At 34.1% G+C, this 20,259-nt stretch overlaps 1 protein-coding gene across 1 annotated transcript in view; it reads left to right on the top strand.

Annotated features, from left to right (window-relative positions):
- BTBD8 (BTB domain containing 8) overlaps positions 1 to 20,259 on the top strand; it is a 112,172-nt gene that overhangs the window by 56,162 nt on the left and 35,751 nt on the right. The window contains 4 exon segments of the mRNA XM_023501621.2: positions 7,721 to 7,801; positions 9,546 to 9,642; positions 13,930 to 14,018; positions 14,455 to 14,557. Coding sequence (XP_023357389.2) covers positions 7,721 to 7,801; positions 9,546 to 9,642; positions 13,930 to 14,018; positions 14,455 to 14,557 — 370 coding nt within the window.

Genomic DNA, 20,259 nt, shown 5'->3' with positions numbered 1-20,259 from the left:
CCTGGGCCACTCCCACTGGCTGCTTGTCTTCACACCTACCAATTTGTCAGGTGACCTCTGCTGGGCAGGCTGACACATGCTGGTAGCTGATGAAATGCTCCTTCTAATGGGCTGCCATTCCAAACCTTTTCAGAATGATAAAGGTGGTGATGAGGAGAACTACTACAATAATAGCTAGTATTTAGATAGCACTTTAAGATTTGCAAAGTGTTTTATTTCATTTTATCTTTTACAAATGAAGAAACTGAGGCACAGAGAAGTTAAGTGCCTTGCCCAGGTTCTCAGAAGCTAATCATTGTCTGAGGGTAAATTTAATCTCAGGTCTTGCTGTCTTTTACCCACTGCCCCACCAGTTTTCCAAGCTAACCCCATTCTTAGGTAAGGATCTTGTCTCCCCCTTCACTAAAAAACAACTGAAGCCAGCTGCAGAGCTCTCCCGCGCCTTCCCTCCTCTCTCTTTTTGTCACTCACATAGCTTCCCTCACTATCTCCTCCTTCCCCTGTACCTCAGATGAAGGGATGGCTCTTGTTACTATGGCAGATCTTTCTACATGCATCCTTAATCTCGTCCCAGCCCATCTTTTCCAGTAGATTGCTTCCTCTATCATACCTACTCTGTCCATCAGCAATCCCTACTGATCTGCTAGAATCTGCAGATTCCTTGCTATCTACAAACAGCCATTTCCCCCACCTTCTTTATAAACCCTCACTTGGTCCAGCGCTCCCCTCTAGTTGTGTTCCTCTTTGTGCTTTAGTCTCTCCACTTTTTCTTCTCTCACCATCTTTTAAACCATCTCCAGTCTGGCTTCTGACATCATTCAGCTGAAACTGCTTTCTCCACAATCTTCCTATCTACAAAACACTTGTGCAAATTAGCTGAGCAACTGTTAGGTACTAGGTCTGATGCTTCAGCAGCCCGATGGAGGTCAGCCACCTAACAGTGGTGGTGTGTTTTCACACTGATATCCCATACATCTTCATTGCTTTCCAGTATTCCTTACCTACGATTGTTTGTTAATCATTCATGAAAGGGGGATAAGTTGCTGTCATTGTTAAAGTTTTGGAAAACTTGGCAGTTAAAATGAGAATACTTAAATATCCCCGTGACTTTTTGTATCATAGAAAGGGGAGCATTAGATATAGATAACACAATTCAAACATATCTAACAGTTGAGATAACTGCTGAAATGTGTTATTTAAAGTAATTTCTTATTGCCAACATTGCAGTGTTTTGAGTCACACAGTACTGTAATTTGAGTAGAGAGGTTCTTTCTTTGTCTTTTACTTTATACTTTGTTATTGTACACTATATGTATTGCAAAATAGTCATGCACACAAAATGCATTGTACAAGTAATATTCATTTATCATTATTCAATGAATACAGTATCTTCATTAAAAAAAAACTGTCAATAATATCAGAAGAATTCCTATTTCTAGGAAGTCCTAGGAAGCCAGGCAACTCCACTTGCAAGAGTAGCCAAATTCTAGGGAGGAGATACTTGAGCTACTGCTATGTCTTATTGTAAGATTAAAGGCCAATAAAAATGTTAAAGACTTTAGGTAATTTGTAAAAATCTGCTTTATTTTACACATCACAGAAATTTTCAAATATCTTATGTTATACCTTATATATCACATTTCTTATAGATTATCACTTATTAAAGCCATGCAAAAATACTTAGTTTTAAGAAATCAGTTGAATCAGACGTGTTATTTTAGCTTTTAGTTTTTTACAGATATAGTTTCAAAACATTGGAGAAAAAGGAAGTATGATGAAAACCATGTTATATAATTTCATTTGCACTTAGTGTTAATGAACATAAAAGTCAGTGTTTGCGGGGGAGGAAATTCTTTTGAATAAAGGCATGGACACAGCAAAGCTGAAAAAGTGTCTTTCATCTCTCTATCCTGAAGATCACACCTGAAGATCAGGTTTTTTCATACAAAGAAAGGTCAATTTAAAGAGACTGGGGCTGTTTCAACACTGGATCTGCCATTTCACAAAAAGCTTTTCTTAAACTTCATATAAAGTTGCTTATTGGATTGTCAGACCAAAAAAAAAGTGGTGCATAGTAGGAATGATTGAACTAATTTGTGGACTAGAATAGAGGAGAAAAAAAATTAATAGACGATGCAGTACTTCCTAGAGTATTAGAATTTCTTTGAATTTTGAAATTTCAAATAGGTAATGGAGAAATTGGCAGTCCTCTTCAGTGGGCAACTGGATGAAATGGTAGGGTTATTTCAGTGTAGCCAACTCGTTGTTTTTGTTCACTATATGCATTCTTATGCCATCAAATTAAAATTCTTTTTTTCTGAGTTCCTTTTGGAAAGAACAAAAGCCATCAACATTTTGGAAATTGTAAAAAAATCTTTTTTTGAACTTGCCAAACAGAGCTTTGACTGGAAAGAAGAGTTTCCTATATTTTTATAGAGATGGAGCTACTGCAATGCTTAGTAATACATTTGGTTTTGCTACTTCAGTGAAAAAGGAAACTCCTCACATCACCATCTCTCATTGCTTTTTTACCACACGTGAAGTAGAAACAAAGATTTTTCTAACAACTTTGAACATTTTGTCAGTAGACATGAAGTTCATCAACTTTATCAGAAGCAAGTTTTAAAGAATGGGAGCAAAATATAGTGTTTCTCTACCACACTGATATTTGATAAATTTCAAGAGAATAAGTCTTGGAGTGCTTGTTGCCCTAAGGAGAGGTTTCCTTTTTTTTTTTTTTTTTACTTTATTTTTTTAATTTTTAAGGAAAAACCCCCTACTTTTAAAGCACTTAAGGATTTTATTAATTGGTTGACTTACCTAGAGAATATGTGAAATAAATGTTTCAGTTAAGCATCCTAAAATCATCACTGTGGATGCAAGTGAAAAATTAAAATCTTTGTTGGCTAAAGTAACCATTATGGAAAAAGAGACTAGAAGCTAATGTCCTTATAAAATTTCAAAAACTGGAGAAAGTGCTTTACCAAGATGGAGTTGAGATGTAAAATTCTTTTGCCTATTTCTTGGAAAAGTAAAATCCAGATATATCTGGAAATAGTTTAGAACTCTTTTGAAAGTTTTTTATCTTGATTGCATTAAAATTTAATCATGAATTTGCAATTCTTTTCTGATATAAACTGTGTTGAAGATGTTAACTTTTATAAAGATGAGCTCATTACTTTTGGAACAAAAAATTACATTTGGAGCTTAACTCAACCAGATTTGGAGAATTCTAATGTTCCTTAGGAGAGCTCTATACTCGCTCACCTTTTGAATTGGGCCGTGACAGCTTTAATTAGTCATTTGCAACAACATATCTTTGCAAATTGGAATTTTCAGTACTTGTAACCATAACAAATCAAAATTATTTGTATGTCCAACATGACATTCATGTTGCCTTGTTAAAGACCACCCCAAAGTTTAAACATTTCAGAGATTTTTTTTAAAAATTAATTTTAAAATGTTCATATTTTAAATACATTATCTTATTTAATACATTAATAAAGAAGCACATATATCATTATTATTATCACAAATATTTAAAAATATTTTGATAACTTCCAATATAATGGAGTCATTTGGGTCCATGACATTAAGAAAAGGTTAAGATCTCTGCTTTATTCTCTTTCATTTGGTGATCTCATCAGTTTTTATCTTAACAGTTCAGTTATTTTCTCTATGGAGAGCTGCAATCCTACATCATCCAGCTGTCTTTTGAACATGTCAAACTGGTATCTCTTTGATATCTCACACTTGAATGTCCAGAGTAACTCATCTTTCTCTCCAACTCTCTCTTCTTTCCAACATCCCAGTCACTGCTAAGCCTGTTACTACCTTCCCATCAGCCAAAGTCGTGACCTTTGTGGTCATCTCACTCTTCCCAATGTCTCTGATGTAGTTGGTTCTTTTTCACTCGCAGTTGTGATTTGTAAGGCAAGAGGCCTCTGGGTGGGTTCCCTGCTATGAGTTTCTCCCCATTCCAGGCTTTACTTGCTAAAGTGACCTTCCTGGAGCACAGCTCCAACTTGATCACCTCTCCCCTCCTTCCCTAACAGTAGTGGCTCCCAATTACCTATAGGATTAAATATAAAATCCCTCTTTTAAGGCCCTTCACAATTTTGCCTCTCCTCCACTTCCAGTCTTCTTCTCCTCTGCTCTGCTCCACAAACTCCATCCACAATCCATCCACACCAGCTTCCTTGATTTGCCTTTAATGTGACTGCACCATGTCTTTTATTATCTCTCCCCCCATACCTGGAAGACTCTTCTTCTTCAGTGCAGCCTTTTGGTTTTCCTGCTTCTTTCAAAAGGAAACTCCTCTGGCAGAATGATTTTCATTCCCTTCCCTTGGAGATTACTTCTCATTTGCACTCTTAGAGGGAGTGCCAGTCTGTAAGTTAGAGCCCCCTAGGAAGAAGGCAGCAGGAGTTGGGGAAAAGAGAAAGATGGTAGCCAAGCGCTGAGCTCATTGAGGAAGGAAGGGATAGGCAGCAACTGTTGGGAGTTAGTTGGGATGGAATATGTGGGTTCTGAGGAAAGTAGGAGGAAAGCCTGGCAGTGGCAGTGGGGAGCAGAGCGCTGAAGGGGCTGAGGAAAGGGGCAGCCAGGCCGAGGAAGTGGGTTCATAGAAGCTGTGCTCGGGTATTGCTAGCAAATGGAAGGCCTGGGAGAGAGAAAGATAAGGAAAGGTTTGTTCCCTAGATCACAGGCAATCCGGAGAGCACAATGGGGGTTGGGTAATATTTGTTTGGGACTTGAGAGTAAAAGCCTTGAAGGGGATGGGAAGAAGGAATTGGGAGGTTCTTCATCTGGAGACAGCCTAAAGATGACAGTAACTTGGGAAAAAGGCTCTTTGTAACATTCTCCTCTTCCCACATACACCACTCCTTTCCTCCCTTCCAGAATCACTATTTTGTGTGTACCTGCTCAGCCCCTGGACTGGACTGCTCAGTTGATCTCGTTCCTGTAAATTCTCCTTGTAAGACTAATAAATAAATGGGAGCAATATTGCAGGTATCTTGACTTTCTCACAGAATCCGAGCTTGCTAGCTTAATTTAGCCAACTCAGGAGGCTGGAGATGGCTGCAGCATGAAATGGAAGGGGAACCATTGTATGAGGGAAAAAATGAGATAATGAATATAAAGTCGTCTTTAAACTTGAAATCTTTACATAAATGTCATCTGTTGTTTTTCTAGTCAAATTATGGATTTGAAGCCACAGACAATATCTTAAACATCATTATATATTTGCCATAGATATAAATATTTAATGAATAAATGAGTATAGTATCTAGACCACTGATAAGCTAGACACTACTATTTTATAAGCATGAATATTTATTTTATTCTTTAATAGTTTCATTAATATCTTTTTATTTTTATATTCCAACCAGTTGTGAATATAATCCCCTCAGTTTTTTTTACCTCCCTCTGTAATATCCTTCTCTAAAATGTAATGATCTCTGGGAGAAGGTTTCTTGGGGGGCTTCTGGAGGTAGTCTTCCTTTCAGTTCAGTCATCACAAGTGCAGCCAGGGATTAAAGTCCAAATCCTTTATTGTCTCCTTCAAAGTTTTGTCTCTTTTCCTGGGATCTGGTTAGCTTTAATAGAAGCCAATCTCTCTCCTTGGTTCTGAGAGTTCCTGCCGCTAGTCCTTTGCCTCTGCCAGCTTTTGCCTCTAGCTCCCTCCGAATGTCTTCAAATCCAAAGGTTTGTGCTTCAGTCTCCAGCCAGCACAAAGGTGGATGATGAAATGAATCTGTCTCAGCCTCAGAGAGCTTCTAGTGTGCTTATCCTATCTGGCCCTGACAGCTCCTCCTCATATGCCCCACACTGAGTATATACCAATCATTATATCACTAGGAAACCATTATTTGTTGTAGGATTAAATGAATGCTAAACTAGATTTAACCATTGTCTCCTCAATTCCACTTACTTAGCACCTTGTAAGAATCCTAACATCCCTTCCCTTCTAGGATACTTTTTTTTTTTTTTTTTTTTTTTTTGCAAATAGGAAAGAAAAGAATTAAGCACAATCCCTCCATCTCACTGATACTCTTATGGAATATTACATGACCATGGTCTCTTACCTTTGCAGGGCAGCAATTCCATTCTGCTTTCTGCTGATCTTATCTCTTTTTGAGTTCTACACTTTAAGAAGGGTCCTGGCAAACTTGAATATGTACAGAGGAGGTCGACTAGGATATTGAAGGGGCTAGAAGTAATTTTATTTAAAAGAACCATTTGTTTAGACTGAATAAAGGGAAAACCAAAATTGGGAACATGGAAACCAAGCCTAATGTTCTTTGTTCTTGAAGACCACATTAGAGCCAGTGGACAGAAGTGGGGGAAAAAAATTCAGCTTTATATAAGAAGGAACTTTGTAAAGAGTAAAGCTGTGTTCCAGAGGATTGAGATCTTCTCTTCCCTGAACATTTTAAAGCCATCGTTGGAGGGTCATCTGTGAAGGAGGATTTAAAAGCTGTATTCCTCTGTGTGAGATTATAATACATGATCTCTAAAGTCTATTCTTTTCTCTTACATAGATGATCATGAATCATACCATTTCCAGGGTGCCTGAAACCTCAGAGGTCGTCAGAGTTAGTGCATATCTAAACACGAATCCTCTCTTTGTGTCTCAGGAAATCATGTGGCCTCTGCTTTGTAGATCAAAAGGAGCAGGAGTTCACTGAACTCCCAACATGGCCCATTCTACTTTTGGACAGCTCTAATTGTTAGAAAGCTTTTCTTCCTCCCCAATCTAAATCTCCTTTTCTGCAACTTCTACCAATTTCAACCTAGTTCTTCCTCCAAGTGACTATCAGATGTGTCCTGGTCTTCTCTTGTCAAGGATAAACATCCCTACCTCCTTTGACAGCCTCAAAAGACATAATGTAAAGCACTTTGCAAACCAGATCTGTTAGCTATTGTATTAGCTATTACATGTCTTGATCTTTGGCTCTTTTACCCTCTGCTTGCCTTTGAGCATCATTTGTGGCTAAAGAAAAAAAAAATACCAATGTTCTTTCTGGCCAACGTTTTTCTTGCTTCAATCTTTTTTTCCTCTTAAATTTTGATAATTTGTGTTTATTTAATCCTATGCTTAAATGTGTTTTTTATTGTGCATATGCATATATATATATATATATATGAATTGTGATAGTTTATTTAATGTATAAATGTAGGAATTAATACTTTAAAAATATTGACAAAAACAATTTAAGAGCAGAAAAATAATTTTTATCTAAATGGTGATCATCTTTTGATTTCATAATGTATAAATTAATATATTTATGCCTTTATATAATATAGGATTATCTATAGATTCTTCATAGAAAATCCAACCCATATTGTACTCTTTCCTTACATTCCTTAATAACAGTTTAATAGCTGTCATTTCTAAGTGCTTAATAATTATTGTATGATTTGATCATTTTCAATTTTATTTTATGACATTTTATTAAGAGCATTATACATGATAGTAGTGGTTTTTCAAGTTTAGTGGTTTACATACCCATGTATAACAATATTGATTATTATATAATGAGGTTTCTTCTATTGTTCTTATGAATATTTGGGAATTTGAACTACTAGAACTTTACCTCATTATATTTTACATAAAGAAAAAATTTTAGTTAAATATTATTTCAGTACTTCAAGAATATGGTAATAAAATATAAGAAAATTATCCTACATATAATAGCGTGTTTATTTTTTTCAGTATAAAACCGGTAGAAATGAATGTTATGATGCATTTTATATATGGAGGGACACTGGACTTGCCAAATAAAACTAATGCAGGGTATGTATCATTTTTAATTTTTTGCTTACATTGATTCTTTGTTTCTATCTTAATTAAATATGTGTTAGAGGACTAATGAAACATCTGTTGTTTTTGTTTTATAAACATCAGTTTTAGTGTTTTAAAAAATATTCAAAGTGTATTTTTAAAGATCTAGAAATAATGCTACTTTGCTTATGTGTTTAGTAGACATGTTGGTCTAGTTGTATGGATTAATTTTTAGCAAAGTTTTTGTATCTGTAAGAAACTTTTCACAATAGGATACTTTTCAAGGTCTTAACATATATGTAGTTTTAACTTATATTAAACTTTTAGTGAATTTTGAACTGTAATGTCAGGATTTGTGTTGTTTGAGATCCTACCTTTACTGGAGAAAAAATTCACATAGATTAGATTCATTTGATAACATTGGAATTAAGACTGTCATATCAGTAAAGCATTTTTTTATACTGTACAATGCCTCAATAAACTGCTTATCTAATTTATTAAAAAGCTAATAAATTAAAGTTCTATCCTTCCTTAATCAGTTTTTTTTTTGAGAGCTTGGGTTTTTTTATTTGTTTGCCAACTCCAAAAGAATAAAAATAAGAACTTCATCTCCAAAAATTAATTTTTCCTTTGGTATTATTTTATTACCTTTATTAATATAATCCATTGAAATATATGAAAATTTCATTTTGTTCGAAATCACATGTCCTGCATATAGTTAGTGCTTTATGTAAAATCTTGTGCTAGATATTGGGAGAGAGAGCACTTTAGATAAGACACAGTCCCTTATGTCATGGAGCTTACATTTTAAAAGAAATATGACAAAACTGACTTAAAATAAAAACAATATGAATGAATGAAAGGAATAAGCCAAGTGGTATGTGAAGTCAGTGGAAGAGAAAAAGTGTTAGCAATGAAGGACCACAGGAAAGGTGTCAGGCAGGTTGCTTATTCGGTGTTTTTTTTAATTGTTATAATTATGGTAACTATTTCTATGGCTTAAATATAGTACTTTTCCTTTAGTTTCCTTGAAAAATTACCACAATAAAGGTAATTTTCAGGAATGATAATTTTATTGATAGGTTAAAATAAAAATGATAATCTAAGAAGTTGGTTCAGATTCATATTTTTTCATATAGCAATATAACTAGATTACATCAGTGTCTGTGAACATTAATATCTGTGTAAGGAAGATCATAATATTTTTTCTGCTAAAATAAACAGCAAGTATTTTGTGATTAAAAGCTGTAGTTTGATTTTTAAAAAATCTTCTGTTTTCCCTTTGGTGTTTAAAAAAAGAACAAACTGGTATTTCTTGGGCCATTGAAGAGCTTTGCAATCATCTCTGTTTCTCTAGATGATCTTGACTTCTCAGCTCTGTAAGATGATTTGTAAGCAGGAAGAGTTAATTTGCAATTGTAAAAGAATCATTGCATCCCAGATTTGAGTTAAATTTTTTACTGAGATGATCTGTTTTTCTCTCCCATTAAATTGACTGTTCTCTTTCACTTCCACTAGACCACTAAGTTGAGTTGATTTTTGCTTCCCCTTATTTGAGTCTATTTCCATTAATGTGGCAAGCCCTTAGTTCAGATGGCATCCATGCTCACTGACTTCTATGAAGAAATATGCATTTTGTTATTTAGAACAAAAAGAAGTGGAAGTCATTTTTACTGTATTTGTTTTCTAAGTAAATTTTGTTTGTGATTACAAAAATCAATTTGTCTGATACTGATTATTACTGTTTTTGCTTTAGTCAAATATTAAACCTGGCAGATATGTATGGATTAGAAGGGTTAAAAGAAGTGACACTTTATATTCTTAAAAGAGACTACTGTAATTTCTTCCAGAAGGTATGTACTATCTCTCTGAAATCTTATATCCTTTATGTTGACCTAAATACCCAGAGGATTTTGCATTCCAAGAGAAAATAATGTTCAGCTCTTTACAATATTAAGAGCATGCTGTTCTTAGGGAAAAGGTGATCCCAGTTGAGAAATCAATCAGCTTTAAGTATTTAGCAAGCATTAAGTTATGCCATCATAAAGCAAAGTACCTGAACCACATTATCTCAAGACCTTACCAAAATACCTTCACAAGGCTGTGATTTAATATTAAACTCTTTGCCTTTATAGAAAGCTTATAGGAAATCTCTCAGTATTTCTTCATCTTTGGTTACTATGGTTGAAATTTTAGTTTGCACTGTTATTTATCTAAGATCCATATAATACAATGAATTATTCCCTTGCATTTAGTTTTGGGAAAAAATTTATTTTTACAAATGAATGTGTATGTTTTTTATTTTGTCAGAAAACAAATCTATTTAACAAATTATTTCCCTTTTTGCATTAGAATTTTAGAGAAATTTTAGAACCAAATTCACAGTTCAGGTTATAATATTCTCACTTAAAGAGCTTGAAAGCATCTACATATTCCTTTAGACTGCTTCTGTTCTATTTTTACATATTTTACTTTCCTTTTTTAATTTTAATTTTTAATGGTATTTTATTTTTCCAAAGATATACAAAGATAGTTTTCAATACTCATCTTTGAATATATTGTAACATCTTGTGTTCCAAATTTTTCTCCCTCTCTTTACCCTTCCTTCTTCCCCAAGACAGCAAATAGGCTGATGTAGGTTAAATGTATGCAATACTTTTTAAAATTTTATTATAGCTTTTTTTTTCTTGACACAAATTTCTTTATTCTTAGTCCTCTTATTGACATTTCCTTTTTCTCTTTTATAAGCAATTCTTTACATTTCATTGAATAAAAATCTGTTTTAGCATTTATTATAAGTGTGGTGTCCTAAAAGAGGAGTCTTTAGGAATTCAAGTGAAATCATTGGAAAAAATAGGTGATCATAATGGTAAATTATAAAATGCTGGCTCAAGTAACACTTGTGACATTCACCTTAAAGGTCTGTGGTAAAAAGAAAAAGAACAAATATGTAGAAATTATTCATTAACTTTATCAAGGGGCCTTTTTTTGCCATAAATTCCAATATTTTCTTTTCTTTTTTTTTTTATTATAGTAACTTTTTATTGACAGAATCCATGCCATTTACAACATTATCCTTTGTACTCACTTCTGTTCCGATTTTTCCCTCCCACCCTCCACTCCCTCCCCTAGATGGCAAGCATATAGCTTTTTATTTACAAGATATATGCATGGGTAATTTTTCAGCATTGACAATATATGCAATACTTGGAATCATATTTACATATGCATCATGCTGAGCAAAAAAAAAAAAAATCAGATCAAAAGGCAAAAAACACACCAGGCAAACAAACTACCACCACCACCACCACAAGGTGAAAATACTATGCTTTAATCCACATTTAGTCTTCATAATTCTCTCTCTGGATGTAGATGGCACTTTTCATCACCAGTCTGTTAGAACTGGCCTGAATCACCTCATTATTGAAAAGAGCCATGTCCATCAGAGTTGATCATCACACATAATCTTGTTGTTGCCATGTACAATGGTCTCCAGGTTCTACTCAGTTCATGTAAGTCCCTCCAGACCTCTTTGAAATCATCCTGTTGATCATTTCTTATAGAACAGTAATATTCCAATGCATTCATATACCATAACTTATTCAGCCATTTCCCAACTGAGGGGCATCAACTCACTTTCTTACCACTCTAAAAAGAGCCACTACAAACATTTTTGCACATTTGGGTCCTTTTCCCTTTTTTATGATCTCTTTGGGATAAAAGCCCAGTAGGAACATTGCTGGATTAAAGGGCATGCACAGTTCTATAGCCCTTGGGGCCCAGTTCCAAATTGCTCTCCAGAATGGCTGGATCAGTTCCCAACTCCACTGACAATGCATTAGCGTCCCAGTTTTCCCACATCCCCTCCAATATTTATCATCATCTTTTCCTGTCATCTTAGCCAGTCTGAGAGGTGTAAAATAGTACCTCAGAGTTGTTTTAATCACTGTGGTTTATTCTACCTGCCTTAAATCATTTTGAAAGAAGACAGCATGGATATGAAATTGCTTACTCTTTTTGAGAGGAGGGGAAGGAAGGAGAAAATTTGGAAATCAAAATTTTTAAGATATGAAATGTTAAAAAATTGTCTTTATGTGTAGCTGGAAAAAATAAAATACTGTTTAAAATGGAAAAAAAAATTTAAATGAATGTTAAAACAATTTATATGTAATTAGAAAAATATTTGAAAAAATTGAAAAATTCAGCAGGGGGAAAAAGAAAGTAGACAGGATACAAGCATTAAATATATGAATATAATGAATATAAATATATGAATAATTTCAAGTAAGTGGACATTTTAATTGTCTTAGATATATAATCACAGTTTAAATCATTTCCAGGTATGTTGATTATTCATTTTGCAGTTGTTGTTTTTTGCCACAAAAATTTAAAATTCACTTGTTACCTAAGCAGAGGGAGAAAATTATATATCTAATCTGAAGTATTATTGTGGTCACAGCATGACCCAATATCATAAAGAAATACTATATAAAAGAACTTATACTTGAATGGATTGCAAATAGAATTAAAATTTCATTTGAGTCAGTCATCTAAAAGAGGACTTCTAAAAAATCTTTTCCTGAAAAGTTTTCTCAAAACTCTAATAGGAGTTGGGAAAGTCATTTGTAGATTTGGGTGCTTTGTAAGTTTCATTTGTTCAATTATTACTGTCTATATGATGATTTCCATCTGTATTTGCATGTATGTATGCATTTTAAGTTAAACTAACCAGGGTACAGGCTTTCTTAAGTGTAATGCTTAAGACAGATGAACTTTAATTCATTTTATTTTAAGAGACAATAGGGTAAAGATGGAGAGCCAGACTCAAAATAAGGAATGCCCGAGTTCCATTTGTATTTTGACATACACTAGCTGTGTGATGTTGAACTAGCCCCTCAACCTCTCAAGCAACTCTCTCCATCCTACGTACAGAGTAGGCATCTTTCTATCAGGAGTTCCCTGTACTGAGGAAACACAAAGCCAGTCCAGAAAGTCATGCTGCATTCTTCACAGAGAGAATTACTATAAAACTAAACTTATGACACTTTCAAAAATAGCCATGTTAGAAGAGCTCTCACAGTAGTAGCTACACACAGAGACATATATGAAGATGAGTTTTCTCTTTTTTGCAAACAGCAGTACTTCACATGTATATTTTGAACTATTAGATACTTAAATTTAATAACTGCTTTATCTTAAATATATGATTCTAAATTTACAATAAACATAAAGCAAAATAGTTTCTAGTAACTTATTTGGACAAAGGTAACAACAAGAACTTCGTGTAAAAATTTCATTAGGGGTGATATGTTTTAAACATTATGTTCTAAATTTTGAGAATATTGCAAAATATTATTGCAAAGCTGACCTTTAGATTCTATGATTTTATTTCTGTTTTAATCATGCCTGAATTTATGTGTTTCTGGTTAATATGTTACTTCACTAATATATTTTAATTCCTTGTGTCTTTTTATTTTAGGTCAGTATACAAAGTTCTGTGATGTGTGTATGTGCATGGGTGTGTGGGTGTGTAAGTTAATAAGTACATCTTATGCTTTAAAAAAGAATAGGAGTGACTAGGCCTATGTCTTAATTGGTACAGGGAACTCTGAGATTAAAAAATATATATTTTGAGAAATAGATTAAACAATTTGGTTTTGTTGCATAATTAGTTTAGACGTTTAAGATAGCTTAAAAATCCACTCTTCTGATTCCTTCATTTTAAAAATGAATAAATTGAGATCCAGAGAGGTGGTGCCTAGTCCACAGTTATGAGTCAAGAACTGCAGACCAGATCCTTTGACTCCCAGTCCAGTGGCCTTTCCCACTAATCATGATAGAGCTAAATATTTATAGAGAAAATTATAACAACAAACCAAAGCAAAGAATTTATAATCCATATGTTAGACACTTAGGAGTCCAGATGAGTCTGTGCAAAACCAAAGAGATTAACTTGTTGTCTTTTTTTAAAAATACGAGTAAACTATTTGAAGATACTTGTTCACATAAATTTTTAGATGTGTAAATGGTCCCCAATTATTTGCAAAAATTGTTTTTTCTCTCTCTAATTCTTAATGTAATGAAGGCATGTATTTCTTTCAGTTGATAAAAAACAATGCTTTTTTTTGTTGTTGTTGTAGCCTATCCCAGGAAGATTGGAGGCTATCCTAGAATGTCTGATTATTGCTCATTCGGTGGGAGTGGAAAGTCTTTATGATGATTGTATGAAGTAAGTGATCTGAAGTACTGTTTATGCTATCAATTTGACTATCCTATTTTTATAATGCCCCTGTTTTGATAGCACTTTCAGATCTGTTTTTTTGTTTTTTGTTTTTTTTTAAAGCATAGCTTTACAACTGTGATGTCCAACTAGTTAGGATAATTGAGCTAATTTCCCAGTTCATTTCTCAGTTTGAAGGTAGACAAGATTAACTGTAATTATAATTATTAAATGTAGTTTATTGTATTCAGTTCTGTTTATATTGGTTGAATTCAAAGTTGGACTAAAAACTACTTTTTGACAAAAGATGACTCAGTGAATCCTATGATGAAATGAATTAAGAATGTCAGTTCTAACCATAATTTCATCTAGATATATATTTGTATCTTATTTATGTCATTAAAAGTGGTAGACTATTTTAATTCTTCTTAATTTGACCTAATAGATGGATTGTAAAGCATTTTGCAAGGTGTTGGTCAGAGAGGAGCTTTGCAAATATACCTCCAGAGATCCAGAAAAATTGTCTTACTATGCTAATTCAATCTATAGTAAGTATATCCTGAATGATTTTTTAAATTACTATATTATTCCATTTTTAGAAGAGTACCAAGTCATTGAATCTTTTAAATATGTTAAGGCAGTTTTAACAACAACAATAGCAAAAGACTTTGATGTTAACATTATCCTAAAATAATGTCTACATTTTTGTATTATTTTTAATACCTTAGGAGAGTAGTTAAAAATTTATCAGGTGTGGTCCTTGTTAATTTTTAGCCACTGAATTTTTATGAGTCATTATATGGAAAAATATCAGAGAATTCTGATTTTTATGAAAACATTAACTCAAAAAAGAAGTATCCTGTGAATTATTTCTCTAAAAATAAACCTTTTTACACTAACACACAAAAAAGCTTAGAATATTAAATACATATGTGATTCAGTGTTATAGATGTCTTTGATGGAATAACCACAAATAGATATGTATAATTATTTTACAGGGTTGGTGACCATTACCAAAGAAATTTCTTGTTGGACTTTACTGATCTACTAGACAGTTCTTTTTGAGAAAGCCATAGCATTGCATTTAATGTACCATGAATCTGTAATACTCTGATCCTGTTTTTTTTTTTTTACTCTGAACATAATTGAAAAAAAAAGAACAATTTTTAATATTTGCACATTAGCATGGTTGTCCCCCAAAGCTCCATCTTGGACTTGCCCTCTTCCATTTTTCCTATCCCTTACTCTATATACTCTACCATGGTCTAATTAGCTCCTATGCATTCAGTTACCCTAACTGTGGAATGATTTTAAGATCTGTTTATCTGTTATTAATCTTTCACTTCTAACGATATCCTATATTGATCTATCTGGATGTCCTCTTATCATTTCAAACTCTGTATGTCTAAAATGGAACTCATTTTCTGCTTCTCCCCCACCAGGGACTCAGCCTCTTGAAGTCACTCTTTTCTCTTCTTCATTCCCTCAGATACAGTCTGTTACAAGCTAACTTGTTCTTTTGACTCTGTGCATCATCTTTTGAATCTTTTGTCTTTTCCCTTCTATTGTCTCCAGTCCCTAGCTAATCCCCTGTCATGTTCACATTGCCTCATGCTTGCATTATTTCTGTAGCTTCCTAGTTAGTCTTCTGCTTCTAGTCTTTCCCTTACCCAGTTTGTCCTCCATGTAACTGCCAGTATTGTTTTCCAAGCGACTGAATGAAGTGCTTTGCAGACCTTAAAGAACTGTGTAATTATTAGTAATTATAATTGTAATTTTTATTATGTCACACTATTAGAGATAGCATATTAGATTAGAGAGCTGACTACAGTATTTGGAAGACAGGGCTCCAACTCCTATCTCAGAAAAAAACTGGCTCCATGACTCTGAACAAGGTGCTCGACAGTGGTCTAAATCTGTAAGCTGTAAAAAAGGTACCACTCTGTAAAAAAGGTACCACTCTGAATGGCTAGAAATGTTAGCTCTTTGATAGCAGTGAAATTGCAGCCCTGAGTGCTATTCTGCGACCTTCCTTCTCAAAAAATATTCTTGGATAAAATAGAAGCTTCTCAGATTGGCATTGAAAAGCTTTAACAATTTGATACCAGCCTATCTTTTGGCCAGGGACATTTTGTATTCCTTCCCTTCCTGCATTCTTCTTCAGGAAAATGAAACAAAACAAATCGGGTCCACTTGTTCCTTCAGTCTAACCCTTTGTTTCCTTTTGCATGCCTCTGCCTAGGTTATGATCATCAAGGCTCAGCGCAGATGCCATCTTGTATGCAAACCCTTACCAGATCCCCTCTCATCCTTTTGAATTTATCTGTACTTACTTATCCATAAACATGTTGTATTGTTCCTGGAGGACTGAAGTTTTTTGAAGGCAGGGACAGTTTTGTTTTCATCTTTATATCCCCACTGTGTATCTCAGAGTAATGACTGACTTAATGTTGTATCTTTTCAGTGTCTCCCATCCCTATCCTGATTTCTTTTATATGAACTTTGTTCTTATTTCATGACTTCATGTCATAGAGAACTCTTAGCCAGATTGCAAACATTTTGTCAGTGACCTCAATAGAAAATGACCTCAAATATCTTAGGGATATGTTTTATATTTTTATCAATGCCGTAAAGAACCAAATGATACAATTATAAAATTTTTAAAGCATGTAAAGTTGAGAGAAATAACTAATAAAGATAGTGGATGATGGAGTTAGTATCTAGAAAAGTTCTGTATAGGCTAGAATATTGGACTAAATTGAAAATAAGATTAAACATATCAAAGAGGGGCAGCTAGGTGGCACAGTGGATAGAGAACCAGCCCTGAAGTCAGGAGGATCTGAGTTCAAATGTGACCTCAGACACTTAACACTTCCTAGCTGGTGACCCTGAGGCAAGTCACTTAACCCCATTTGCCTCAGCCAAAAAAAAAAAAAAAATTCACAAATAAACTTATCAAAGATCCATTTTTTACTCAAATTTGGTTTTAGAACACCAAAGATACAATGTACAAGTAAGGAATAGCTAGTTATATTTGCACTAAGGTCTAGAATCCAGGAAATTGTTGTGTTCAATTTGGGCACCACAACTTAGGAAGGATATTTATAGACTGGAAAGCATCCAGGAGAGAGTAGACAGAATGGTAAAGAACCTTGGAGTCATGTCATATTGGGGAGAGATGGGGAGGAAAATACAATAACTCTTGATTATTTCAAAAGTTCTTGTCTCAGAAAGGGAATACACTTACCCTGCTTGGCCCTAGAGAGAAGGCTAGGAGCCATGGATAAAATCTATAAAGCTGTCCATTTAGGCGTGATGTACATTAATTTTTAGAGCTACTCAAAAGTGTAATGGACTTCCCTAAGAGGTCTTCAGACAAAGGCTGCACAACCAGTTATTGAATTTATTGTATATGGAATAGAGTTCTGGACTATATTGGATCATATACTCACTGAAATTCTATGATTCTATCATAATACTTTTCAAAGGAGTGAAATTAAAAAAAATTAATGTAGTTTTATGTGAAGTACTTTTTACAAAACAAGTAGAAGTTAATCTGGATTTTTGAAGGTTTTAGTGAAATCGTCTTCTGGTGTGCTCTGTTTTGTTTTTTTTTTTTTTGGAAAGACTTTGAGAGGAGTTAAGAGCAAGGTGGTGATATAGCAAGAAGCTGTACAGTGAGTCTTTCCCCAAAAAACAAATCCTGCTACATATGTATGAAGATAATTCTTGTTGCAGTCATAAAGGGGAAAGAGGTAGAGGTATTCACAAACATTTTCTTACATCATATTATATCTTTACATCCACACAATTAATCAATTTTGTAAAGAATCCAGCGTACCTCCATGTTTACTGTTGATCTATATAAAAACATTTTATTCGTAGTCTAAAATGTAGCCTTAAATGTTGTCTTCCTGCAAGATACTTTCATACAGAGATAGAATTTTTTTTTAATTGTTTCATTCTCTATTTATAACAACTAAGACAAAACAGAGGATGTTTGCTTACATGACCATTGCTGTCATGGAGGACATCCAAGGTAGTATAAAAATGGAAGCAGAATTACTTATAAATGATAAGGTCTTCCAGACCTTATCTGGAAGATGCTAATGTTTGTTGATTTTATTTATATCAGACCATAAAAAGTTTCAGAGCCTCTAAATGACATCCATGATTTTTCAGCCTAACTATCCATGCAGGAAAAAAAAAAGGATCATCTCTAATGTCTCTTTCAGTAATAAATTTGTGATCCTAAAAATGCTATCCTGTCATCCAAATTTATGTTTAGCAATTGGATGGACAATCTATATGGAGTCGGTTTATCAGTTTTATATACTTTGGACCCAAAATTGCATCAGAGAAGGACAGTGGTCATGACTGTATTTGGGAAACTGTGCAGTGCTTTTAATGACTCCCAAGATTCTCCTTGGAAGAAAATATCATTTTTCATTGTCATTGTCTAACTTTTAAAAAGTATATTACAATATAGTTTTGAACTATGGAATACCACAACCTTTGTGAAATTTAAATTGTGATTTGCAGAGAGAGAGAGAGAGAGAGAGAGAGAGAGAGAGAGAGAGAGAGAGAGAGAGTGTGTGTGTGTGTGTGTGTGTGTGTGTGTTGTGTGTACAGATAGAGTTCTTATGTTAGATAGATTGTGATTTTTTTTTTTTTTTTGGCTCGGGCAATTGCAGTTAAGTGACTTGCTCAGGGTCACACAGCTAGGAAGTGTTAAGTATCTGAGATCAGATTTGAACTCAGGTCCTCCTGACTTCAGGGCTGGTGCTCTATCCATTACTCCACCTAGCTGCCCCTGGACTGTGATCTTATAAGAACAAAATGAGCACTGAGTTATATTGATTGGTGAACTCACCTAATTCATTTGATCATGAGGGCCCCAGACAAGGCTTTCTGTCCATCTGTCTTGTGTGCCCCGCATACAGCCATGTATTCAGATACAACTGTGCCTGTCTCCATCAAACCCCATCCCACCAGCTGTTTTCTACACCTGCTCTATCAAAAGTAATGAAATCAGTACTGCCAGCAGGATCTTCCATGGTTCCACTCACCATTGCTCCAAGACTGCCCAAATAAAGCTCCTTTCCCTTGCCACCACCTCCTATGTGGGTTTCCTTCTATTAGAATTTTTCCTTGAGGGAAGAGTAAGTAGTCTTTTGTATTTGTATGCCAGTGTAAAGCACATGAACAGGTAATTAATAAATCTTTTATTCATTTATTGATTCGTTCCTGAAGTCCTAACTGTGGAACGATTCACATATGTTGATGGTTACTGCTTGTGCAACCTTCCAGTCCGAGTATAGTTACCTTTTATTTCTATTAGGCCCTGTTGAAGGTTTTTACTCTGGAGAGAGGGAAAGTGATGTTCTGAGCTTTATAAGATTCTATAAAAGGAATAGATTTACACATTATTGTTTGATTTGATCTCTTTTAATTTTATAATCTCACTCTGAATGCTGGATTGAATTCTTTCCCAATTGTTGTAGCTCACACAATTTGCCTTACGTGTTCTTTAAACTTTTGCCTTTTTCCTGTTTTATTTTTCTTTTTGAGAAAGGGAAGCATGATTCAAGGTACCTAGTGATGAAAAACAGAAAGATTTGTAAAAACCTTTTAAAAGAAAAATGACTGCTTGTGCTTAGCAAATGTCTTTCTAAGAGTGCCATCCCACTAATGCCTAATCATGGGTATGGTTCTTATGCGCAGTCCCTGATATAATTACAAAAACCACAGTTGGAATGTATTCTTCATCTCTTTTCTTATTCCTCAGCTTCCAGGCCCACTTCTTATTCATGTAAAAGTGTATCACATGCCTCATATTTATAGACTGTGTCTCATCATCCTCCTGTTTCTACGCGGATAATGCTTACACATAATTTTAGTAGTTGCAGAAACACCAATTACAAAAAGTGAACATATAACTAAAGCTGTGTAAGTAGGGATGTGATCACTCTTACTGAATTTTTGCTTCTTTATTTTAAAGTATATATGTATATGCATATCTATTCATCATGAGATTTGGGTCTTTAAAAAAGATTACAAGGACTATTGAAATATATTTATGATTCTCTAGAGCAGGAGTTATTAACATGGGGTCTGTGAATTTTTTTGTTTCTTTGCTTCTTTACTAGTAATTTTAAACAAATATAAAATGAAAAAAAAATTTCGCTTACACAATAAAACATAAGGAGATTCCATATAAAACAAGTTTCCATTTTAAGAAACCTTATAT

The sequence above is a fragment of the Sarcophilus harrisii genome, chromosome 4 (genome assembly GCF_902635505.1).
Source record: "Sarcophilus harrisii chromosome 4, mSarHar1.11, whole genome shotgun sequence".
NCBI classification, from domain to species: Eukaryota; Metazoa; Chordata; class Mammalia; order Dasyuromorphia; family Dasyuridae; genus Sarcophilus; species Sarcophilus harrisii.
This window is presented reverse-complemented; position numbering and strand designations above follow the sequence as displayed.